This window comes from Eptatretus burgeri, chromosome 6 (genome assembly GCF_056783735.1).
Source record: "Eptatretus burgeri isolate ZD-2024b chromosome 6, Ebu_testis_v1, whole genome shotgun sequence".
NCBI lineage: Eukaryota > Metazoa > Chordata > Myxini > Myxiniformes > Myxinidae > Eptatretus > Eptatretus burgeri.
The window spans coordinates 49298356-49325921 of record NC_140966.1 but is presented as its reverse complement, the minus strand read 5'-3'; the positions used below and the strand labels follow the sequence as shown (position 1 = coordinate 49325921).

The window sequence follows — 27566 nt, the reverse complement described above, 5'->3', positions numbered from 1 at the left end:
GTTCTCTACTTGTTAGACGGGCCCACGGACACACGTACGCACACACACACACACACACACACACACACACACACACACACACACACACACACACCCAAGAAATGGTGGCTGATGCCTTTAATAAGGACTTCAGCTCGGAGGGACAAATGAGCTGAAACCCAGAACCTATCTCGAACCTCTCCACCTCGTGTGGTCTTCAAGCTGTTCGGACCTGGGCTCCAGTGAGGGCAAGCTGGATCCAATCGCCATGTGCCACGATCCTTCCTGAGCTCCAGCGGATCCCCTCGCACTCCGGACCATGTGCTGGTGAGACGAAACACCGAGCCTTCCCGAAGATGCGTCGCTGTCCAAGTAGAGCCAGCCGAACCAAGATGAGGCCACGAAGCAGAACAAAGGCCGAACCAGAACAACTCAGAACCAGCACGACCCTTTGAACCACCGACGGCACAGCTAACTCGAAAGAAGCACCAGCAGAACAACAACCTCAAACCAACTCGACCACCCTTGAACCAGGCCGACACTCTTCGACCACCAGGCCGAAGAAGAACCACGACAACCTGAACTAACTCCTCCGATAAACAACTCTCCGATCAACCAGCTCCTCCGATGAACCACCAACAACCAGCCTGAACTCTCCCTTGAACAACTCTCGACGAACTCACGACAACCAACCAGCCACAACCCACTCGAGCTGAGCAGAGGGTCCCGTTCTTATTCTTCTCAGCCCCTCCCCCTCTCGGCATGACTCATGCCCTGGTGCGCCCCCCCCCCTGCAACCACGGGTGGGACGGAGTTGTTTACGTCCTTGCATCATGGGACGGGAGGGTTCTTCCTCCTCTTTGCAGAGGAGGGGGAGGGTTGTTCTTCTTTGTGTTCTGATCGAACCCTAACTATTAAAATGAATCACAGCGCATTTAATCGATTTTTACCCATTAAACAATGGAAGGCGAGCTATCTATAGAACATTCACTTTCCGAGATAACGAAGCTGAAGGACCTGAATCATGAGTACAATGATGGCTTCCAGATTCGCAACAATACACACACACACACACACACACACACACACACACACACACACACACACACACACACACACACACACACACACACACACACACATGCTCCATTTGAAACTGCTTGTTTGATATATGTTGCGTTTTGATGCCTAGGGTCTGCAATAAAAATTTGTATTGGTGTCAAAGCCAGTGACCAATTGCAAATTAATGGTAGGATTTGTTATTATGTCCAAAGCATATCACCTCATGACTTTATCCTGGTGATATTTGTAATTCCAAATCAGTTACCATTCTTGGATCATATTTGACTGGCATGCTTTTTGAGGGATGTTTGGTATTACCCCAAATTTACCTTTATTATCTGATCTACATGGTAATGCACTCCTTGTCTTCAACACATTGCTTTGAAGGTTGAAATTGAATTTTGCAGATATTGAAATCGATTTTCTGAAGATAGAGCAAGTAAATGCATTTTGTTCTGTCCCTCCAATGGATAATTTTCCATAAATTTGGTTTGTTTAGCTTTCATTGTGGTGTTCAAAACTGCTTCTTCATGTTAGTCATGTGCTATATGTATGAGCTATTGCCAATACGTGATGACCCATAAGACACAATTTTGACCCATAAGACAATTTTAAGTCATGTGCATATAAAAACTGACCTATTCACTTCATAAGAGGCTGGTATTTAAAATGCAACACTGTGATATCAATTGGAATATTTGAAATGTACCAATGTACCAGTGTACTCTCAACTCTACTGTCCAAATCAATGATGTAAATTGCAATTATTTCCCAGGTGTTGCACCAAGTGCTTGCATTTCAAATACAGTACTATTTTCACATCACCTCCAAACTAACTTTTTGCCTTTTTTCTTTTGGGTCCTGTGTGCAGGTAACTTTTCCTGCATTGAAGCAATTTTAACCCTAAAGCGTGAAATGGGTTACTACCTCATTCAGCTGTACATTCCATGGTAACCCGATACAAGCATCATTCTAAACTTAAACATTTCATTATTGTTTGATTGTACTTATAAGTTAATTAGCTATACACGATAATACTCATTCAAGTTGGAGTGGAATTTTTTTTTTGTGATGATCATTTCCTGTTCTCTTTGCCAACATCGTAATTTAATAATAATTATGATAGCATTGTATTTTGGCTCGTCTTTGACAAAGTTGAGACGAGACGAGCCATAACAATGTCAGTCATTCAGTGTGCCCATTTTTAGTTTATCTGAAATTTAGTTTCGTTTATCTGGAATCCGTCCATCTGTCCATCTGTCCATCCATTCGTCTCATATTTCGACTTCTCCAGGCAAACCGCTGGGCCGATCTGGCTAAAATTTGGCAGCAGCCTTCCTTTCCTGACTGGAAACAGGGATTGCAAAGCTCGTTCCGGTCGCATGACTTTAAGTTTGTCAAAATGTCCAACTTCGTAAATTTCTTCAAAAGTCTTCTTCTCCAGAACCTCCAATCAGAATGCTACCAAATTTCGGTTCGAACATTAGGCCAGGGTAGGGATGTTAAATTGCGGAGGTCATGCCGATTACATGGCCGGAAGTGTGTTAAAATGGCTGCCTTCATCAATTTTGGGGGAAATCGTGTAAATTCTTTCAAAAATCTTCTTCTCCAGACCCACCGGTCAGAACGCTACCAAATTTGGGTTTCAACATTAAGCCAGGGTAGGGATGTTAATTAAATTGTGGAAGTCATGTGGATCATGTGACCGGAAGTGTGTCAAAATGGCCGACTTGGTCAACTTTTGGGAAAATTGCAATAATTCCTTTTAAAATTTTCTTCTACACACTGACCAGTCAGAATGCTACCAAATTTGGGTAACAACGTTAGGACAGGGTCGTGATAAATTGTGGAGGTCATGCTGATTATGTGACCGGAAGTATGTCAAAATGGTGGACTTTGTAAATGTTTGGGAAAATCGCGTAAATTCCTTCAAAAATCTTCTTCTCCAGACCCACCGGTTAGAACGCTACCAAATTTGGGTTACAGCATTAGGCCAGGGCCCAGATAAGCTACAGGTCCAGTGGTACTATTTCTTTTCCCCTTAAACCTCCGAGGTGGCTCAACTGATCATTTTGAAACTCAGCATGATGACTCATGATGTCAATGAGAAAAAAGTAATGAAGAACTTTTTAATATTTCCATCCAGGTGGTGAGATAATTGCCTAATTAACTCAAAATATAATCTATGTTTGTATGTCCATCACATATTGTGAGATTCCGTCAACTGACAAGATGTTTTGTTGAGATGTTTCATCGTCGTTTAATATCCACCCCTTTATTTTAACCTCTCAATTTAATTTGATCTTGATCATAATTTAATTTAACATCTGGTTAAATTTAACCTCTTAATGGCATTAATACCCTCTTGCTTTGAAGAACGGGGAAGAAAGAGAGAGGGGAGGGCAGAGAGTTAAGGTTGGGGGGGAGGGGTGGGAGAGGGAAGGGGTGGCTGAGCGGGGACAGTCCTTTTCATCATTTTACTCCTTTAAGACCCTTTGAACACTTAAGACCCAACTTTACACACTTTACACCCTTTAAACTCCCTCTCCCTCTCCCTCTCCCTCTCCCTCTCCCTCTCCCTCTCCCTCTCCCTCTCCCTCTCCCTCTCCGTCTCCGTCTCCCTCTCCCTCTCCCTCTCCCTCTCCCTCTCTCTCTCCCTCTCCGTCTCCGTCTCCGTCTCCGTCTCCGTCTCCGTCTCCGTCTCCGTCTCCGTCTCCGTCTCCGTCTCCGTCTCCGTCTCCGTCTCTCTCTCAGTCTCAGTCTCAGTCACACACACACACACACACACACACACACACACACACACACACACACACACACACCGGATCATCCGCATAGTGATCTGGCACATGTTTTACGCCGGATGCCCTTCCTGACGCAACCCTCGTCGCCTCTTACGACACAGGGAGATGGTACACCTATTTTAACCGGGGTATACACCGGCCCAGTATACTGGTACTCATTTCGCAGACCTCGGAAGGATGACAGGCTGAGTCAACCCCCTGGTGTATTAATTCAGTGGCCCAAAGGGGCTTGAACTCAGGACCTTTTGGATCCCAAGCCACTGCCCTAACCACTGCGCCAACACCAGGCTTATCCATCTATCTATCCATTGGGACCATACTCTGTGCAGAGCGTTGGTGCTGCCTAAGCATTCTCCTTGGCTATTGGACATAATCCTGGACAGGTCGCCACTCCGACACAGTAGACCAGCATGCTGGTACTCATTTTGCCGACCTTAAAACCCACTGGTTTTTTTTTCCTTCCCTCTCCCGCCCCTCTTGTTTCCTGCTCCCTTTGTTGTGCATTTCTGTGTGTTAGCTCTCATACAAGCCTCGACAGTGTATCCAAAAAATAAAAGACTAAAAAAATAGACATTTACTTTCTTTAGATCCATTTATATCCTGTCGATCCGAACTACTTTTAGAAAGTACCCTTTAGACCTTTATATCCCTTTGACCCCTTATATCTCTTCAAACACCCATAGACCCCTTACACTTGTCGACCCTTTTTGACCTTTCGACTCTTTCAACCCCTTTAGACTTTTTAAGACCGTTTTCGACATTTTATATCCCTTTGACCCCTTATATCCCTTCAAACACCCATAGACCCCTTACACTTGTCGACCCTTTTTGACCTTTCGACTCTTTCAACCCCTTTAGACTTTTTAAGACCGTTTTCGACATTTTAGACCCCATTAGACTCTTCCACCCTTCAGACTTCTTCAGGTCAGGTCAGGTATGGGAGCATGTGCCAGAACAGTGCGTCGCTGCGTCCACTTTCCGCCGGTACTCCAGGGGCCTCCGTCTGGCCATCCCCCAGGCAGATGCCAGGCGCATCCCCATCTCCTTGAGATGATGGTCAACCTGCTGCAACCACGAGGCACGTGGTCAGCCCTCTGGCCTCCTCCACTCATGAGACTCCCTCGCTGAGAGAATCTGGTGAGCAGGATCAGCGTCAGGAAAACGAGCCACATGTCCATACAGCCGCAACTGACGCTCACAGACTATGCAACATCAAGGACGGTGGTCTTGAAGGCACTCCACAACTCTTCAGGACCCCCCAAAGCACCCAGACCTGACTTCTTCGACAGTACTTTAGTTTAGACCATTTAATCTCTAACTACTATTGGGACTTACCATTAGAGTTTAGACCCTTTAGATCCCATAACCTTTTAGATCCTTTCAAATCTTAAACCTTTTAAGACCCTTTTTAGATCTTTTAAGACAATTTAGATGCCTTCAGGCTTTTACATCCTTTAGACCCCTTTAATCCCTTCATATCCAAAATACTTTTGGAATGCACCCTTTTTACCTTTATACCCCACAGACCTTTAGACCCCTTATGATGCTTTTAACCCCTATAGACCCCATAGACCCCTTAGACCTGAATACATTTTTGACCTTTGAACTGTATAGACTCTTTTGACCCCTTTAGACCCTTTTTGGCCCTTTTAGACTCTAACTACTTTTTAGACCTCCCATACAACTTTAGACCCCCTTTAGATATCTTAGACCACTTTAGTCACCTTTAGACCATTTAAGACCTAACTACTATTGAGACTTATCATTTAGACCTTTAGACACCATAGACCTTTAAACTCCCTATTACCCATTAGACTTTTATACCCTTTAAAACCTTGGGACTTTTAAGATTATTTTTAGACCTTTTAAGACGCCTTTAGACATTTATATCCTTTACGCTCTTTACGCCCTTTTAGACCCATTTGACCCTAACTACTTTTGAAATGTACCCTATCGACTGTTTAGACCCTAACTAATATTGGAATGCCCTCTTTAGACCCCTTATGACCTTTTAAACCCATATAGACATTTACAACCTTAGACCCCTTAGACCCCTTAGACCCTTTGGACCCTTTAGACCTGTAGACACTTTCTGGACAATTTAGACCCCTTTGACCCCTTTAGTCCCATTTTAGTCCTTCTAAGACCATTTCAACACTTTAGACTCATTTCGCCCCTTACATCCTCTGACCACTTTAGACCCTTAGACCCTTTACACTCTAAAATGGTTTAAAGGGTTCTTTCACTGGAAAAAAACTAATGAAATTTTTTCATCAATTCAGGATCTCCTCACCCGACATAGTTTTCACTGTGAGAATACAAATGTGTTATCGGGCCTTTCAGCCCCCACTGGGCCATGGTTTTCCATTGAATCAAACTGGAAATCAACTTTATCACAGAATACACCCAAACTACGACCGCCCTGCATCAGGAGACAAACGTCTGTCCCACTTGGGACTATTTATTTACTCGACTATCACTTGGAATTTTTGATCATGACTGAAGCAGTTTCTGATTGTGTGGATTGGTGAAGTGCAGTGGATGTGGTATATCGAGACTTTCAGAGGGCATTTGATAACACTGGGGAACAAAGTTTTTGTTGCATTGATACCAGCACTTGATCTTACCTAATTTGAGTATGCTGAATTCAAATCTGAAGTTAGTTTATCTCTGTAAGCTCTAGATTTTTTGCAATCCACCATTATCAACATTTATTTGGTAAGTTACAATTTGTATTAAAAGCAAATTTATATTAAACATATATTTTGCAATTCAAAATTTTCAACATTTATTTGGTAAGTTACAATTTGAATTAAAAGCAAATTTAAATTAACATATATTTAGACATAAAGACGATAGGTGATTCATAACAATTGATAAGGATGGAATGCAAAGTTCAAATAGGTCCTATTCAGGCAAGAACCTCTTGCTGTCTGTACCCAGCCTAACCTGTCATACCAAACTGCTCGTGGTGTCTGTCTTTTGCAGCTGAGAAGGTGGAGAAGTTTATGGCAACCCTCGATTCTGATTCTGCAACCGGACCAGACGGCGTCAGCTCACATGTCCTAAAACCTGTTCTGCTGCACCTGCACATCATCTTTCTGATCTTTTCACCAAGGTCACATCTTCCATCTGCTTGGAAATCAGCCAACATCACTGCATTACTTAAAAAGGTGCAAAAACTGATCCTCTGAACAACAGACCTATTACCTTACTTCTAATCATCAGCAAGGTCAGAGAATACATCCTCACAGTTGACATAACATCCTTTCTTTTCTCCAACAGCCTCATCTCAGTTCATCAATTTGATTCAGACCTGGTCACTCTACCTTTGACATGCTGTTCCTACTCTCCCAACAATGGATGGAAGCCCTCAATGTCAGACATGAGATCAGAGCTGTCTCTCTGGACATATCTCTTGTTTTTGATACAGTCTGGCATCCCAACTTGCTGTCAAAACTCTCTGCCGATGGCATTCAAGGCCAACTTAATTCTTGAGTCACTGACTTCATCTACTTTCGTAGCCAATGTGGGCTTTCTACGGAATCCTTTCATCTCTTCTCCCTGTTAAGACTGGAGTTCACCAAGGCAGTGTTCTTGGCCTAGTCCAATTCCTAATTGGTTCACGAAAAATATTTTCACGAAAAAAATAAGTGACCACTATATTCGTTATTGCTGTGTGTCTTGGGTAGTCGATCGAGTCAAAAAAAAAATTTTTTTTTTCAAAAATGTTTTTTTTTGAGATTTGTTCTAACCTTATTATTGGTTCAGGAAAAAAATAAGTGACCACTATATTCGTTATTGTCTGTATGTCTGTCTATCTGTCTGTATGTCCGGCGCATAGCTCCGTGGGTTTTGATCCGATCCTGACAAAATTTTGGTGGGAGGTTTATATCATAATGTAGTTGTGTTTTCCTGAAAATGGGCGTGGTGCACCCATTATGGGCGGAGCCACGCCCAAAAAACATGTGTATTTAGGGGGTAGCCGATTTCAAATTGCATCTTCTCCCCGGGAGTTTGTCGAATCTGACAGGGGTTTCGGTATTTGGTTAGCCCAATGGCACCTGCATAGCCCCACGGAGCTCGATTTTTCATTTTCGTCCCAAGGTCAAGGTCACAAGGTCAAGGTCACAATGTCACAAACTTAGAAAATTGCGAATTTTGACGTAAAAAAAATTCTTCGCCGAGGGGTTTGTCGAATCTGGCAGGGGTTTCTGTATTTGGTTAGCTCAATGGCACCTCCATAGCCCCATGGAGCTCGATTTTTCATTTTCGTCCCAAGGTCAAGGTCACAAGGTCACGAACTTAGAAAATTGGGATTTTGACATAAAAATCCATCTTCTCCGAGAGGTTTGTCGAATCTGGCAGGGGTTTCGGTATTTGGTTAGCCCAATGGCACTTGCATAGCCCCACGGAGCTCGATTTTTCATTTTCGTCCCAAGGTCACGAACTTAGAAAATTTCGAATTTTGACATAAAAATCATACGACCGCCCAAACTTTGAGAGCTCGGATGACAATATTTTTTATGCATAATCTTGAGGTCATTCCCCACCTAAAGCCATGAAACCATTTTGCTCTATCTCGAACACCTTGCCCGTGGCACCCCCTTCAAGTTTGTTTTTACGCTGATTTCATCAAAGTATGGATAATCCGATGAGTGTGAAATGCCATATAGCCTATATGACGTTATATTGTTCTGGAATGTTCCAGAGGAAGTTTTGCATCAAAGGTCATAATCCTTGACCTTTGACCTTTAAAGGTCACAGAGGTCATATTTTCAACGTTGTGGGAATCGAACCGGGTTTTCGAACTTCTTCGACGAACTAACTCCAATAAGCTATAGCACGTATCCTGTTTCCTCATTTTAATCTGCACAACATTGTTTTGTGACCTTTAAAGGTTATGCAAAGGTCAAATTTTTAAAGTTGTTTTGAACGAAACCGGGTTTTCGACATTTTGCAACTCATAACCTGTCACTCGTACCACATCATGTTGATCATTTTTATAACTTGGTCAAACATTATCACATTGTCTCATCCTTGACTTCTGAAACAATCTACATCGTCAAATACCGCTCGTGAACCATCGTCGTCTTCAGACTTGTCTTCATCAACAATCTCTCTGACGATCAGGAAAATCCTATCCTTCTATTGGCTGGCAACTCCACCCTCTGCAGTGACATCCCCCAACATTCAGACAGGCAGGCTGCAGCCTCTTCCCTCTCTTCAGACCTCGACAAAATCACAAATTGGTCTCCTGGGTCTCACTATCACTATTATCTTTCTTGGGCAAACCACATTTCAAAGTTGGCCTCCAAAGCCAGTCACCAACTGGGCACACTGTGTCATACAATTTCCTTCCTTGGTACACCTATCCATCGACAAGGCCTTCATCCACAGCTTGATGGTTTACTGCTCTAACCTCTGTGCTGGCACCCCTGCCTCACATATTGACACTATGATGCCAAGGCTCACAAGATTATTGGAATCTCTTTCAATGAAGCTGAGTCAATGGGACAATGACTTTTCCATCACAGACAGGTTGGTGGTCTCTCTGTCTTCTCCCGCCTCCACTCTGGTCTCGCACCCTTTGCTATTTGCATGTTTTGTGTGCCTCCCCCACCCACACCCCCCCAGGTTTCTGCATGGAGTGTGCAGTCCTCCATCAACCCCCTTCTGCTGAAACTCACATAATTCATAATCACTGCTCACTTCCACTCACTTATTCCTCTTTTTTCCCCCACCTGTGGAACCAACTTCCACATTCTCTTCAATCTCATTCTTCCCTCCAGATTTTCAAGACAGCTGCCTCACCACCATCTCAGATCGTCCGCCACCCAATAACATGATATTTTATACCCCTGTTAACCACAACCCTCCCCCCCCAGCCCACGGCCACCTTCTCCCTTCCAAATTTCAAGTTGTTTCCTTCCTGAGAGTTTGCTGCTGCATCCATCTTGTCCACCCCATGCATCTTCCCCTACCCCTTATTCCTCCTCAAACCCATTGTTTGTCCAAGTCTCCAAGTCTCCAAGGGTGGACGTGTGAGATTTTCAACATCTACTGGTGTGGCATATGGGTTCAGTGTTCTGTAACAGTTAAGAGATGATATTTGGATCTAATCAGTCGAGAGAGAGAGAGAGAGAGAGAGAGAGAGAGAGAGAGAGAGAGAGAGAGAGAGAGAGAGAGAGAGAGAGAGAGAGAGAGAGAGAGAGAGAGATATATATATATATATATATATATATATATATATATATATATATATATATATATATATATATATATATATATATATATATATATATATATATAGCTCAACTTTTGTTTGGGGATGGAGGGAATTTACTCCACGCTGATGATATCCGGTGAGCCTATAACATGGATCTGGTTTAGTTTCTTTCCCATTAGGGTAGCTGGCATTGCCATAAAGGCTTCTGAGCCTTCAGGCTGATGAACACTGTGGGTAGCAGGATAGCAGCTGACACTGCACTGCACTTACCATTGAGCAGTTCTGTGTCTTTCATTAAGTACTTGCCCAGGCAACATCTGTGAGCTATTTTCTTTTAGTCAGTGTCTGTAGTTATATCCATGATCACAAATCTACAGCCTTTTATTGTTACTAGCAGAGTACCCACCCGACGGGTGATCTTGTTCTAAGCATGCGACACGCTCTTCTGACGCATACCTTTATTTGGGCGGTGTATAGGCAATTGACAGCTCTGTGTAGGCAAAAAAATAAATAACCTGGGTTACGTGCACCTCGCAGCACTGGAAAACGTGTAGACAGCAACACTGCACTGTAAATGGAGATTTGTAATACACTCTCTCACCTGGAGGTGGCGCTACACCATACACATTAACATAGAGAATTTACGTACCCACACCCCCCCCTCTGCCCCCACAAGACCACCGGCAAAGATAAAAACATCCCTATACATTAATTATGGTCATGCTGATCCTATGTAGCAAGTCTGGATGGATTCAGCCCAGAATTGTAGGAAGAGTAGCATGCCAAACAAACACACACACACACACACACACACACACACACACATACACACACACACACACACACCGGTCTGTAAATTGTCATAGGGATATTGTACTTTGCATGTTGTATATTTCAGCGCAATCAAAATGATGCAATATATATGTGTGTGTGTGTGTGTGTGTGTGTGTGTGTGTGTGTGTGTGTGTGTGTGTGTGTGTGTGTGTGTGTGTGTGTGTGTGTGTGTGTGTGTGTGTGTGTGTGTGTTTCTTTTTGTCTGACTGTCCATCTGCCACCCAATTCCACAGCATATTGATTGTGATCCTATCCTGGGTTTCTTTCTGGATTCACCATGATTCTGCACCAGCACGAGTTGCTTTAGGAATCACGACGGTGCTGACCATGACCACACAGAGTGGAAATATAGGAGAGGCACTACCAAAGGTACACTTCCTGATAAATGGTACAAATATGTGAAATAAAATATATGTTTAACAGTTGTTTAGTTTTAAACAATTGGATACACTTCTTGGCTTCTTAGCTTCTTAGCTTTCAAGAGAAACCACAAGAGGTACACAATGGTTAACTCTTGCCGTTGTTAACTAGTTGTGTGCAAAACCAACCAAACAGATTGTGATCATAAATACCTACCACTCAATATGCTATCAGTGATTTTAAACCAGGGTGAAAAAATAAGTTAGAGAAGAGGTGAGCTGATATAAAAGGAAAACTATGATTGAAAATATCACGAAGCAAGTACACTAAAGTTATTTCTGACCAATTATTTGCATGTTACATATATTTGCATTTACGGAAGATTGGTTAAAGAGAAAGGTGATTGTCTGTTAAAGGTATTTGTATTAAAGAGAACATTTTTGGCAAGTTTTTGACTCATGAGGTTAAGGATAATCATCTCTTTCAATGACTTGGTAAGCGTATTAAGGAATTCTACATCTTAAGCATTTTAATCATCTTGCTTTCTTCAGATTTGAATGCAACTCTTGATATATTGGCACTTTGGCCTTTGGGCCAATTATGGAATTAAAAAAACTAAAGTAATACATTTGTGGGTACCCTCAAAAAAAAATATGATGAAACATGATATCCAGTTCGTCGAGGGGAGAAATGATCTGCCTGAGCTGCATTTCCTGCTTGGCTATCCGGCTTCCTTTCAAGGAACAACAAATGTTTGAACTGCTCCTTCAAAACATGGAAATACTGCTGGAGCCTCTCTAAGACAAGCCACAGCTCTTTCACCAAACAATAATACTCACTGTGTTGCTCACAGGTCAGGTCAGGTATGGCAGCATGCACCGGGGCAGCGCGTCGCTGCGTCCACTTTCCGCTGGTACTCCAGGTGTCTCCATCTGGCCATCCCACATGCAGATGCCTAGTCCATGCCCATCTCCTTGAGATGCTGATCAACCTGCTTCATCCACGAGGCACGTGGTCGGCCCATTGGCCGCCTCCAATCATGAGACCCCCTCGCTGAGAGAATCTCGTGAGCAGGATCAGCGTCAGGAAAAAGAGTCGTATGTCCATACAGCTGCAACTGACGCTGACGAACTAGGCAGGTAACAAATCACATTTGAGTCTCTCTCAATAACTGCTTGTTGGACACAAGTTCAACCAGTGGTAGCCAAGGATTCTCAGAAGAGACCTGGAACAACAGGAATTAAGTCGCCATCTCAGATCCCTGCTCAGAGTCCAAGTCTCACATCCGTGGAGCAATACTGTAAGCACTAAGGACCTGAAGACTTTAACTTTCGTCCTCCTGCACAGGTACTGGCAGCACCACACCCCATGACCAAGTGAATCCATTACTCCATAGACCAGACCCAAACGTCGAGTGAGCTCTGGCTCACAGCCAGCAGAGACATTAATATCACTGCCAAGGCAAGCGAATCTCTCCATGACCTCAACATCCTCGCCACAAGCAGGTACATACAAGACAGCAGCATCCAAGTTGTCACTGAAAGCCTGGAACTTAGTTTTGACCCAGGAAACCCGTAATCCCAGTGGCTCCAACTCCTCATTCAGCACCTCGAGGGCCCCCAAAAGGATATCTAGAGTCTCTGCAAATATGACTGCATCATCTGTGAAATCAAGGTCAGAGATTTTGACATTCCCAAACGATGCACTGCAGCTTGATCTCTCCAACATCCTCCCCAGAATCCAGTCCAAACAAGTGCTGAAAAGTGTGGGAGCCAGTACACACCCCTGACGAACTCCGGTAATAACTGGAAATGTCAGAGATGGTACCACCACATCTCACAGCACTCTCAGTACCAGAGTATACTTCAGACATCAGATTTATCACTTTCGGTGGCACCCCACGAAGACAAATAATCCTCCAGAGGATATCTCAGTTCACTGCATCGAATGCTTTACAGAGATCAATATAGGCTACAAGCAGCCCCTGTCGAAACTCTCTTCTGCATTTGGTGAGGACCCGAAGAGCAAGGATACGGATAATCGTTGACCTTCATTGTGCAAAGTCTGACTGCTGTGAAAGCTGGTGCTCAAGCAGATGGTGGCGAACTTTTTCTAGAATTATCCGAGCAAAGACCTTGCCCGGTACTGAGAGTAGCATCACCCCTCGGTAGTTGTTGCAGTCTTGGCGATCACCCTTCCATTTCCAGAGAGGGACAACAACGTCCCTCTTCTAGTCAGTTGGAATGATGCCTGTGTTCCAGGCAGAGCAAAGAACTGCACGCAAGAACATGAGTTCAGCATTTACACCAGCCTTGAGAAGTTCAGCATGGGTGTCACAGATCCAAGGAGCTTTACCCCATTTCAAATGGTTCACTGCAGCCCGTGTTTCCACAAACAAATGTGGATCACAGCTGATTGGAGAGTCAGCAATGGGGATAGTGACACCTACATCCAACTCGACAGCTGGTGGATCAGCCTGGTACAGCCGCTCAAAGTAATCAGCACAGCAGGCCTTCACTTCGGACTCCTCTTTCAAGAGCCCACCACCCTCAGCTCTAACTGCTGTACACCGATGGACGGTGTTGGATGAATGCAATGCGCGAATTCCCCTGTAAGCAGGATGAGAATCACCTGTCCACAGGTGATGCTCTACCCCCTCACAGATTCCTCGCACATAGGCCTCCTTGTCCACCCTGAGTGCTCGTGAAGTTTTCCCCACAGCTCCCTGAACAACTCATTTCTGCCATTCAGCTTGGCCCTGCGACTCTGGTCAATGGTATCCAGTGTCCCTTGAGAGACAAAATTCTTCTTCACCCAATAGTGAGTTTCAAGACATCTCCCGGCAACATCAAGGACAGTGGTCTTGAAAACACTCCACAACTCTTCAGGATCTCCCAAAGCACCCAGACACCCAAATCCCCACTCAGCCTGTTCGCAAACTCCTCAGCTACCCTCTCATCCTTGAGCTTGCCAACATCCAGCCTAGGCTGGGATGCAACTCTCCTGGATTTAAGGTGCAACTTCAGAGTTACTCCAACAAGCCTGCGGTCGGTATTGAGGAAGTAGTCCTCCGGTAGACCCTACTGTTCTGAATCATCCTCCAGTGACCATCAACAAGGACATGGTCAATCTCCATTGCCACACCACCAGCGTTGGAATTACAAGTCCAGTGATGAGCCTCTGGGCGCTGAAATCATGAACCAGCCACCATAAGTCCATGACTTCTTGGAAAGTCAAGGAACTTACTGCTGTTCTGGTTCACAGTTCCAGACCCATGGGGACCAACCATGTCTCATAACCATCCCTATCAGTTCCAGTCGATGCATTGAAATCCCCCAAGACTAGAAGTGTATCTCGCCTGGGGCACTGATCAACCACAGACTCAAGCGTAGCATAGAATGCGTCCTTCATGGTGAGATCATTCGCCTCAGTCGGCATATACAGAGACCAGGGAAATGACACCCAAGGAGTGATGAATCCTTAGTCTCATAATACGCTACTTGACCAGCATTACCTCAATTATCATTGGAGTCAGCTTATTTGACACAGCTACAGTATCTCCATGGGCATCGTAACCATCACAGCAACCAGACCAATAGTAGGTGTAACTGTTGCGAATCTGGAAGCCTGGAGCACTCAACATACAGGTCCTATAGAATAGTTATATCGGTAAGTATGTGTTTATAGTTAGGGTCCCAGTCCCTCGTTTACTGGGTGAATAAATGTACTTGCACTGTGAGTTACTTTGATAGTCAGGGTTTTCTTTCATTTTTACACCCCTCATAACTACGACAATGCCAGCATCACCTTCATCTCGCTCTGACCGATGCCATTGCCTATGTGCGTGTCAGCACGTACGTGGGCGGAGCCCATGCAGAATACAGTTCCTCTGGCTGTTTGGTGGGCAGAGCCCACGCAGAATTATATTCCTCTGCCTGCTTGGTGGGCGGAGCCCACGCACAATAATGTTCCTCCACCTGTTTGGTGGGCGGAGTTCAAGGAGGAGCCTCGCGGTGGCCCTCGACCAATCAGCATGCTACGGGTGGGGTGACCGCCGCCCAGCCAATCAGATCCCATGACAGGGATCAGATTCAAGGAGGAGCATGACGTCACCATGCCTCGGGCCAATTGACGGACTTGCCGCTCGTTTTGGCCAATGACAGGGCGACGAGCAATTCTGCACGCCAAAACTATCCAGTAAGGGAGAGTGGGCAGGGCGGAGGCATCCCCCCCCCCCCCCGGAGACAGGGTGAATAAGGGTGCGCGTGATTCGGACCTCCAGGAGAGCTTGAGAGACACCATCCCCCACTAGAGCCGCAAGGGTTGCGCGCCGAATCCCTGTCGACAACACCAAGAGCTCGAGGTTGAGAGATACTGCCGCCAACAGAACCGCAAAGGGGTGCGTGCCGTCCCTCTGAACGATACAGAGGAGAGTTTTGGTTGCCAGGACGAGCGCCGAGCGGAGCTGAGGAGGCTGATCGCGGCTCACGGTGTCTGGATTCGGCTCGCCTCTAGCTGGTGCCCGGTTCGAATCAGCGCGAAGACCATACGAGGTGGACAGGTCCGAAGCAGGCTCTCGTCTTCAGCTCACCTTTCCATCCGAAGTGGAGGCCTCAATAAAGGCTGTAGCCACCGTTTCTTTTGCGTGTGTGTGTGTGTGTGTGTGTGTGTGTGTGTGTGTGTGTTTGTGGTGCCAGTCTAGTAAGTCATAAATTGATAATTGCCTTGCTGTACATACATGCCTCTTATTATTCGGATAACTCTGCTTCTTGCGTACCCCCTGCCCATTATAAATAAACCCATGTGTTCAATGTAACAGTTCGTTTTGTGTTTCTTTTATTGGTTTTACACGGTGCATGCTGGAGAATTAGCCAAGCTGTTGCCGCTGTAAAGGGACATTTGGACAACACATCAGCACCACCCCGACACACACTACCGCAATCTGACCTGGGAAGGTTACCCGATGGTTTTCCTCATGTCATAGAAGATTGGGGGCCCCGAAAGCTTTGCCCCAATCCCATCATCTGGTGAGCTGCCCTGCGGAGGGAAGCTGCACAGAAGGTACTCCCACGGAGTGGGTTTTGCAGGATGTCTTGAAGACACCATCTTTGGCTTTAATCTGTTGAAGCTGACATAGTTGTTTCATGGTAACTTGCAGTATCTCTGCACAGCTCAGCACCATGTGTATCTATCCTATGAAAAGCCAGGTTCCAACATCACTGCTTACCTGCAATCCAAATTCTCCATTCTCTCACCGTCATCCAAAACCTGGTGAGATCTATCTCTGGTAAACATTCCTCTTCTTGTCCTTTCCTCCTAAAGGAGGGAATCGTACTGGAATCTGCTCAGGAAAGAGCAGTTCATTAACTCTTTCTTCACTCAAAGGGTCAAGGTCCCAAATTCTTAATCCATCCTTTCCTCTACCCATCTCCTCTCCCATTACAGAATGTTCTCTACAGCATGTAGATTCCCCCTTCTCCCTTCCCCACCCCTACCATCGTACAGAAGTTTTCTACCTCACTCAATACCTCTTCCACAACTGGTCTTGATAAAATTAATGCTCTAATCTTCAGGAACTGTGTCTGTTCTATCATACCCTCTCCTCTCTTTCATCGGTCCTTTCTTGGATGAACAACTTCCTCCATTTTGGAAAGCAGCAAACACTCCTATCTCAAACAAACATTCCAAAACTGATCCCCTCAACCAAAGACCGATCAGCTCTCACATAATTAAAGCCCGTCACTGCGGCTGACCTCGGGCATTCTTCTCTCACTTACTTATCTCTGACAACCTGTTTGGCTTCTGATGTGGCTATTCCACCTTTGATACTTTATTCTTTCTGACACAGCAAGGAATGGATGTCCTGAACCACAAGCAAGAGATTAAGATCTTCTCTCTCGATATCTCTCAAGCTTTTGACACTGTCTGGCATCCATCCTTGATTTTGAAGTTGTCCTCCATTGGTATTTAGGATCCCTACTCAAGTGGTTGTCTGATTTCCTCCATGAAAAAAAACTTGATGGTGTCCTTTCAGGCTGAGGTTCTACAAAGCAATGTCTTAGGACCGACTGGTTATCCTTGATCTATCTGACTATTTTGAAAACCAACTTTATCATTTTGCTGATGACTCCACCCTGTGCAATACAGTGCATCATTCTTGTGGAAGGCCAGCTGCTGCTGAATTCATCAGATGTGGACAAGATAAGCCTCTTGTCAGTGACTCGGAACATGCTGCACAATGCTGACAAGTCACATGCTCTCATACCTTCTCTCCACAAGGATCTGCAATTGAACTATCCAATCCAATTCTCTGGACTGCAACTGGAAGAGGTGCAGTCCCTGGAACTCCTTGGCCTCACTCACTATCTGCCATAATCTTTCTGGGGAAATCAGATTTGGAAATTGGTATCAAATGCTAGATGCCATGTGGGTATTCTTCGTCGAGCTAAACGTTCCTGAGCCAAACAAGCTCATTTTGGTGTACAATGCTTTCATACTCAGCTCCATGGAATATGGTTCCCTGCTCGGTACAGACACTCCTTCTCCTAACCTTGCTTCTCTTGAGGTAGTTTGCAAACGAGACCTTCTACATGACTGTAATCTCAACATGGGAGAGGGATACCCAGGGAGGGTCACTCTCCCACTTGTGGCAGGTTAGTGGGCTATTTTACACAAGCTTACATCTGGCATTGCTCTTGCTGCCCTCCCTTACCTCTACCCTCCCCTAATCACCCCAGGTCCCACACATTTTTCAAAAATCTCTCACCTGTTCGAGAATGGTTACGTCCGCCACCGAAGGTCGACGGAGGTTATGTTTTAATCACTGTATGTGCCTGTCTGTGCGCAGGGTATCTGAAAAGGTTAGAGGTGGATTTGGAGGAAATTTTGTGGAAAAGTTGGGTGTGTGATTCGGACAAATTGTTTCAATTTTGGTGAAGATCCGGATTTGGATCCTACAATTTTTTTTAAGTGATTCTTCACAATTGAGAGATAGGGCCAAAAACTAAAAATACCACAATAGCTCAAAAAGTTATGGATGGATTGAGACGAACTTTGTCGGACAGGTTGGGTGTGTGTGTGACAAGGACAAATTGATTCGGTTTTGGTGAAGATCCGAATCCCGATCTGCATATGAGAATGACTTTTTGTTTTTTAAAGTGATTCTTCACCATTGAGAGATGGGGCCAAAATGAAATATAGCACGATATTTCAAAACGTTGTGGATGGATTATGACAAAACTTGGTGGATTTGTCGGGTAGGAGACAAGAACAAGGCGATTAAATTTTGGTTGAGGTCTGGATGCAGATCCAGCCTCTCAGTGGGATACAAAACATAAATTGTTCAGCCTGGCGGAGGTATCTGATCTACTGAGTGCCATTGTGGTTTCCCATCTGTATTCATTCATTCTCTTTTTCTCCAGGTATCTGTTGTCTCATCTTCACTTCAGTCTTTCAGATGTACTGCCCATCACTACTTCATGCACTTACTCATGTTCATCCACAGTCTTTTCTACACACACTGATTCTTTCCCATTCTGTTCTTTGATCTGCAGGCCATTGTTACTGGTGTTTGCATTACCCCTCCTTTCCTCCTTGTGTTCATCCATACTTCCACCCCTCCCTCCTCCCACACCTTTTGGTAGTTTATAAACCCGCTGCCCTTCATCATTTGGCACCTCCATTAACCGAGACCAAGAGCCTTGTATAGAATTGAAATGTTGCGTAGTCCAGTCACTTTATATGGAGTATTCCTCATCTAAACGGTTGCCGTGGGGTGTCCTGGCACGATAAAGAACTTCAGTTTAACGGTGTCATAAATCGGATCAATGACCTGGATCAACGGACAGGTGCAGACACAGAAGACGAATATTTGGTTGGCCTGTTTTCTGCCCAGCACACTCCCATCCAAACGCAATGTTATGCTCCCAATTCTTCCCATTTTCATTTCCGCATACTGTATTACATTTGTCTAACTTCCATATTCCTTCATAAGTGTTGCATCAATAACAGAAAAGCCTGGTGTTGGCTTAACAGTTAAGATCTTAGGGTCTTAAGTTGAAGCCCTTGTTTTTAACTGTTGAATTAACACCAGGTGGGTTGATTCAGCCTGTCATCCTTCTGAGGTCAGCAAAATGAGTACCAGCTTACTGGTAACAAGGGCTACATCAGCAGCACAGCTGTGCCTCCAGAACCATGATGTTGCCAAGCAGTCACAGGCTGCATACGAATGAATAAATAACAGAAGATTGCCTCTTTTTACTGATTCAGCCATAGAGTAGTACACTTTTTTGTGTACAATATTTAGGCTCATGGAAGGGGGAGGTGACAGAAGGTAAAAGGCCAATGTATTGATTTATGTGCCTGTGGGGCCACAGTTGCACACGACAAGCAAAGTATGAATGAAGAGAAAAAATGAGGAAGGGAGGAAATGCAGTAACTTTAGAAGCATTGGCTTAGTTGGGGTTAACAGGAGGGGAGTTGGGGTGGAAAAGATCAAGGGTAGAGGTAGGGGATGACATAAGATGGTGGTGCACCGCTTTGATGATGCGTATCTGCACAGTTGCACACACATACAATCAAATCACAAGCTTCACTTTAACCAGCTTTTTTTACATTGAGCTTTCACTAATTCAACTCAGTCAGCTTTCCTTCCTCACTCTTAAAGTATTAATTTGGATCGTGGTTTCATGCACCTTTTATGGACTTGCATTCTTATCGCGAAGACCTGTTGTTGGTCTCTGCATGTGAATGTTTGATACAATAATAATGAAAATGATGATGCACAGGTTTCGTATGTGAAGGCAATAGACATCTGGATTTCTACATGCCTGATATTTGTGTTTGCTGCACTTCTGGAATACGCCATTGTGAATGTCCTTGCTCGCCAGTGCCATGACATCTTTGCAGGATGTGGACGATCACGCAGAAAGGTAGCTTTCATTCATTTGTTCTCTCTTTGCCAATCTGATGTTTTTCACTGCTTGCATAACTCTCCATCAGTGGCGTTCGTCAGATAACTTGTGGAAAAGGATGACGTAAAATGGGAGTGACCGATCATTGCCCACAATCTTGTCTCCAATCTCTTGCGTATCTTCTTTCCTATTTCCAAACATTTATTCAAAACTGAAATTTATAAATGCTTTCTTACACGTGGCCCGAAGGGGTTATTGGGGTGAATTATTTGGAGAGATCTTTCATCTGTTCGTTGTTGTTTCTGGAGTTGACGCAACTGGAAAGATCCAACTAATTTCCTGCTCTCTCCACCTACTCCCTCATGTACCTCTTGACCTTTCAGCCTCATTTGACAATTGACCCAGAATCTCAAGCAATCAAAAAGGATGCCGTGCACCATAGATGTTTGCGCCATGCTCAACGTGTGGATACAATTTCACGCATTGCGTTCCCAATTGTCTTTATGTTTTTCAATCTGTTTTATTGGTTTACATTTATTGCTCTTCGTCAGTAAACTGTAAGCACCCTATTGTTCACCCCCATCTCTGCCCACTTCACTCTTTTCCAATTTCCTTGGGTTGAAATTTCCTGGAAAGCTGAACATGATTTATTTAATTGTGAGCCATGTCCCTCTGAATAATTCAGACCATACAAGATAAACCTTTGATTTTAAATATGAATAAGAATGAAATATTTGTTGCTATTTCTGCATACTTACCATGTGAAAGAAACCGTCTTTGTAAGATGGGGGAAACTCTGGGGAAATCATCTTCGTACAGCTCCTCATCACTGTTATTGCTTAAAACACCTCTCTGTACACATTGCTTTTAAGTCAACATCGTTTTGGAACGACAATACAGCCACAATCAAACGGCATTTCTCATTAAGACAAAGGCTTAAGCTGCAACGTTCCAACAACAAAGTTGTTTTCTTCAGGGAAACTGCGGATCACAAATGTAAAATATCTCCATGCGGTAAAGGGCGTTGGGGGTGGAGGGAAGCAAATGGAGCCACATCAATTGTGATTGTTTGGAAATTTTATGTTTCAAGTGATGTACAACTGCTTAAAAGATGTTACATATTCAAAGAACATTCATTTCTGTTTTTTCCCCACATTCTATTCTATCTTGCCTTTTCATTTCATCACACGGCGACATGTCTTCACGATGTTGTAGTCCAAGAGCTATGACACTTTTAATCATGTCTCGGAGGCCAAAGGGTTTAAGAATCATTTCTCAATCAGAATTTTGTGCTGATTCCGAAAACCCATTTCTTAATTGCCACAGCTGTTGACTTTTTGGTGAAAATTGCAATTGTGTGCTTTTTCTTCACAACAAAAATTTCAAAAAACATGTTTCATTCGGACATTTCTCAAAGTAGGCCACCGCTATACGTGCATGTGAGGTATTAGATAAAGGCAATTACCTGGTGAACACTCACAGACATCAAAAATAAATGTGGATTAGAACATTAGCATGTTTAAATAAATTACATCATGAAACTGTCATCCATATATTAAGAGCTGTGCGTGTCCCTGTAGAACGCTTTTTCGCACTCGAGCAAAAATAAATTTAAAACTTTGCTTTATCTGGTATCAAACCACAACCACTAGCTTGTGAGTCAGTGACATCAAACACTTGGGCCACACAAACTTTTATGCAATAAATATAAGTTTTATTATTTATTTGTATGCAGCCCGTGGCTGTTTGGCTGCATCATTTTTGCAGCTGTACCGCTGAGTTTTACAGAGTGTTCCAAAAAGATCCGGAAAACTTTGGTTGTTAATATATTGTTGTGGCCTGGGGTCGCGGGGGTACTACAAAGGAGGGGCTGTCCCTGGTTTCTCCCCGGACTCACAGGGAATCGTAGGCTGCCACACATGAATAAGTTTGTGTCGCTGTGGGTCGCTAATCAACCGCGAATGCCAATAATTTAACCATGTGACCCAGTGTCCTCTGTCTGACTACCGTTTAACTGGGAACACATGGTCGCCTTATCAGGGAATCGCGCCCTCGATGCGTACTTGCGCTACTTGCCATATCAGGTGCAGCCGAGCGGAGCTGCCAAGTACGCACCGGTTCATGAGCAGATTTTTAGGATATAACTTCGTGGCTAGGCTAATGTGTGGACAATGCTGGACCAATGGAGGAAGAGACAAAAATGAGCTGGGTACATTTATAACAAAGCAAATTTATTATAACAAAGCCAGGAAAATTATGTCGCACAGCAATGGGTTTATTCGCAAAGATGTACAGCAGGGGAAAAAAAGGAATTTGTGGGTGTGACAAAAGAAATGCAAATATTTACACAAGAAGACACAGTGCAGAGTTACCCCAATAAACTTATACAGGCTTAACTTACACTATACTTGACAGGTGCCAACACACACACACACACACACACACACACACACACACACACACACGGAAAATTAGAGATAGCCCAGAAAGAGGAGAGGCAGTTGAGGAGTAGTGACTTCATGGCACCTGACGTGGTCGGTGGACCGGCACAACCCAATTGCTTAGGAAGAGGGAAGAGGGAGGAAAACTGAAGGTGTCTATGGTGTGGGAGTGAGAGGTGCGAGTCAGTTAAGATCTCTCTGAAAAGAAGTTGTTCGGTGTTTGCCCTCGCCAATTGCTCTTGTGCATCCTCAGTGGACGAGACATAGATGGGAGAGAAGATGTGTGAGAGAAAGACTTTAATAACATTGTGTTAGGGTCTGTAAATGTGAATGTTGGCTGCTGGATGCAGCCAAAAACTGAGCGTCGATGACCTGGGGGTGCTCCCGGCCCATTCTGGCAATCGCTTGCTCCACCCCGTTGTCCTCGCTTGACTGCTCTACCCTCTCCTCTCAGTCGCGCTGACTTGTGGTGAGATTTTGCTCGGACGCTGGAGGGTTCTTGGGTGATCACCTCCTGGAGTCAGGACAAAGGAAGAGAGACAGCCGAATTGCTATTTTTATGGGCCATGAGCAAAGGAGGAGCTAAGAATTGGATCAAATGATGCTGTCGGCGTTTCTGAGCTCCCCCATAGGTGCACAGCAATCACCCCGTGCCGTAGCCACACCCCACCAGGCTTCAGAATCGAAAATGGCTTAATTCGCTCTTTCGTTGTGTTATGCATCAGAGCTCCATAGTTACCATGGGGTTAGAGTTTTCAAGAACGCTCTCCGGCCCTGAGCGTGTGCTGGACTCCATTCAAGCGTGGTTATTTGGAGAAACCCCAATGCTATCCGCACGTCTTCGAATGAACCCCAGCGCATGCTTGCGCTTCGAGCTACACGTCAAAACACCCGGTTCTCATTATCCTCGTTCCTTCGGTAACCTTCGAGACTGTGGTAAGCGTCCAAGGGGTTGATGGCAGTTGCGGCAGTTCTCGGAAGGTGAGAGAAGCGCTGTGGCATTTGTGGTGAAGAGATTGGGAGAAGTGGTTGTGGATGTGGTGTTGCGGAGAAGAGGTTAGAGGAGATGATCGTAGCCGTGGAGTTTGTGGTGAAAGCATGGACATAGGTTGCTGTGGGGATTTTTAGAAGACGTGTGGACTGGTTACAGTGAGCGTTGTAACATTATGGTGAGCATAATGAAGGTCTGAGGTGAGGTGGCAGTTGGATTTTGGCACGCAGTTTGAACGGAAAATGGCGCGCATATGCAAATCATCGCTTGAGCTACGTTGTAACAGATGGAATGTCCAAAATGGTTCATTACTTCAATGTTTATTTTTCTGCTGCTGCCCATGCTGTTGAGTCTGAGTCTGAAGCATAGATGTTTTGCTGGCTTCACGTTGCCTTGAGGCGTTGCAAATATAGCATCCTGGGCAGCAGAGATTAAATAGCACTCAATACATATTTTTGTCCTGACTTTCTCAGAACCAGTACGTATATAGAACCCGAAGGAACTGTGTAATACACCAGATGGTTCTGCCCGTCCCTCTGCCAGGGCTTCAGCCTTCAACTGACCAGGTATATCTTTGCATGGAGCTCGCAGTTCTTGTATTTTGCCTCTAATGTGGAGCACAGCCTCTGTCATGATGGAGGCAAAGGAACTGGCGTAATGTTGAGCAGAAATCAACAGCTTTTCACGTCCTTGTCCATTTGACTAATATACGGAATGTTCCCTTGCTTTTTACAAGATTTTGAAATTGCTCCATCGGTTACAAAATGGTCCAATATCTTATCAGGTAAAGAATGGACACTACATGTTGAGCTATCAACTGCCAAGTGATTTAGAATCGACTTGTAGCAGTCATGAAATCAGCCTAGCTATTTGTGATGACATTTTCTTTTACATAACTTGTGAGAATTTTAAATGCCTTTGTGTGAGTGTCCCTGGACTCTCCATATTCTGGCTTTCCAAATGTTGAATGGCATGCCCTTTGTGCTGTGTTTAAGCATGCTTTGTGACAACAATGGTAGAACTTTACATCATTTGCAATGAAATTGACATGTCTGATTTGTGCGAGTCTGATCTTGAAGTATGACAGCTGCCTCCTTCACTGCCTGCTCAACATTTTTTTTATTTCACAATTACTTCGGAACTCAACCTTTCGATTGACTGTTTTGCACTCCAGATTGCAAAAAACAAAGGTACTCTGAAATACCCCAGCTGGTGTCCTTTCCGGATGATCCACTTGAGATCTCAATACTGTGCCTCAGAGTTGCTCTGTTGTTCCTGGGTTGATGTCATCTGGATTCTGTCTGGGTTTTGCAATTGCAGTGAGAGTTTTACAACAGGAGTTGCGATATCCTATCTTTTTGCTGTCGTCTGTGTGTAGGCCCCAGCATGCTTACCCTGAGCATGGACATATGAGCTTCTTTCGCAGCTATCATCTTCTCCCATGATTTCTTGATCTCATCCTCAATGACTCGGTCTGTGTGGAGAATGCAAGGACGGGTTGGAAAAGCCATTGTTGTCATCGACAACAACAAAAAAGGATGGCTAATTAAGCTGTGCAATGCCACAATTATGTACTACATAAGTCACAGTGCACATGAAGAAGTTCAGCTGTTCAACCAAAATAAATGATGTACTTGTAGCTTCCTATCAGTAACTCTAGTATTGACGCATGAAAACATGCACAGCTTTGCTAAAATTGGGGATTGAACTAACATTGTATTGTGACCATTTTTCTGTACTAGTCATGTTTCCATTACAAATATCGACTTAAATGGACATATGCAGGTCTTGGTCAACTTTATACATCGATGAAAGACAGGTAATGATGATAAGATACCTGTTAAATCATTTATGGCAACCATTGTCCAAATCATGCCTGGTGTTGGCTTAGGCCTAAGTCATATTTGCCACGGCGGCCGTGGGGTCTCCAAAATCTATGGCCACTCGCAATTATACGGCGGCCGCAGTATTTCCACGGTCACACAATGTAGCAGTCACATATGTTTTTATTTTTCGGGGAGCTGCACGGCGTATTTAGAAATTGTGGAGACCGAAAACGTGGGGTTGCCGTACGGTCTTTGACTTGATGTCGCACGGTGACCTTAGGGCGTTCCTGTGGCGGCCATATAATTTTCAAGGCAGACGCAAGGGGGACCGCAGGGGGGCCCTAAGGCAAACGTAATGCCTTACAGACAGACGGTAACGAGTGGGTTAATTTTTTGTATTTTTTTTTTTTTACCATTTTTTTTCGGCTTGTCGAATTGCTACGGCGAACATAGAAATGAAAAAAGTTATAACTCCGCGTTATAATTCCACGGCGACCCCTACGGCCTGTAAAAGATAGCCAAATGGCGTAGGGCCACCCTGAGGCCACCGCAGAAACTCTGCGGCCGCCGCACGTTTCTGTCAATTCAGAGGGCGTACGGCCGCTGTATCCTTGCCGTAGAGCAAATGTGACTTAGGCCTTAACGGTTCGGGTGATCGGCTTGGGATCTGAGGATCCTGAGTTCAAATCCCCTTCGGCTGTTGAATTAATACCAGGTGGGGTTGACTCTGCCTGTCATCCTTCCAAGGTCGGCAAAATGAGTGCCAGCATGCTGGTATCCTGTTTCGGAGTGGTGACCCATCCAGTATTGGACCCAAGAGCCAAGGAGACTGCTTTGGCAGCACCAACGCTCTGCACAGAGTCTGGTCCCAATGGATGGATGGATGCATTGTCCAAATCCTAGGTATGTTTTTTTTTTTCTTTCTCCATTTTCGACCAAATAATCTCCAATAAATGTAATGTTCTAATCTATGTATTTTTAATATCTGAGGGTGTACACCATGTAAGTATCTTGATTATAATACCTCACATGCATGTGTAGTGGTACTTTTGAGAAATCTCTGAATCAAAAATGCTTTCTGAAATTTTTGTTTGAAAAAGTTTTTTTTTTAAAGGTCAAAATTGCATTTTTCACCAAAAATTCAGTAGACGCGGCAATTAAGAAATGGGTTTTCGGAATCAGCACAACATTCTGATTGAGAAATGATTCTCAAATCCTTTGGCCTCCGACACATGGTTAAAAGTTCTGTCGTTGTTGGACGATTGATTCCTCCATGTGGTTGCAAAAAACTGACGCTCACATCTCAGAATACTTTGGGCTCCAAGCAAATTTATCTTTCTTTATCAATTGATGTCTTTGATGTCAACATGAACAAAATCTGACTGGTTTTTGTGACCTTCACACCACTAATGAATTATGCCTTACGTTTGGAGTGGTAGGCACAGCAAAAGTAAATTTTTGTCTTCTCAAAAAACGCAGATTGTCACTAGCTGCAAATGTGTGCACGTCTGCATCTGACAATCCAACTGAATTTCCTTTATAAAACAAATACATGCAAATTATGTAATTATTTTCACAGCCAATGAAATACTACACATTAAAGTGAAAGCTTTGGTGTTCCATGGATGAGCTGTGGACAGCATGAGCTGCATGTAAGTGAGCGAATCAATAGGTTTTAAAATTAATTATATCACTCTGGTACCAGATTTTTTTAGAGCTTTGTTTGTGAAATATGGATGCATTGCCGTTTTTTTTTTCTCTGAAAGTGAGGCTCGTGGAAGAGCAGGGTTAAATTGACAGTATGGTAGCGGAGCAACAATTGGGCACAACCAGGAAGGGAAAAAGCAAACAGGAAAGAAAGAGAGAGAGAGAGAGAGAGAGAGAGAGAGAGAGAGAGAGAGAGAGAGAGAGAGAGAGAGAGAGAGAGAGAGAGAGAGAGAGAGAGAGAGAGAGAGAGAGAGAGAGAGAGAGAGAGAGACAGAGAGACAGAGAGACAGAGAGACAGAGAGACAGAGAGACAGAGAGACAGAGAGACAGAGAGACAGAGAGAGAGAGAGAGAGAGAGAGAGAGAGAGAGAGAGAGAGAGAGAGAGAGAGAGAGAGAGAGAGAGAGAGAGAGAGAGAGAGA

General features: G+C 44.3%; 1 protein-coding gene across 3 annotated transcripts in view; it reads left to right on the top strand.

Annotated features, from left to right (window-relative positions):
- The window catches only part of LOC147024736 (glycine receptor subunit alpha-2-like), a 112523-nt gene extending 86219 nt beyond the window's left edge, over nt 1-26304 (top strand). For all 3 annotated transcript variants that reach the window (XM_085884946.1, XM_085884944.1, XM_085884945.1), the window contains 4 exons: nt 1913-1991; nt 11142-11277; nt 20055-20198; nt 20564-26304. In XM_085884946.1, the coding sequence (XP_085741072.1) occupies nt 1913-1991; nt 11142-11277; nt 20055-20198; nt 20564-20734 (530 nt within the window). In that variant the 3' untranslated portion in view covers nt 20735-26304. The remainder of the gene's footprint in view (nt 1-1912; nt 1992-11141; nt 11278-20054; nt 20199-20563) is intronic.
- Nucleotides 26305-27566: the final 1262 nt, after the last annotated feature.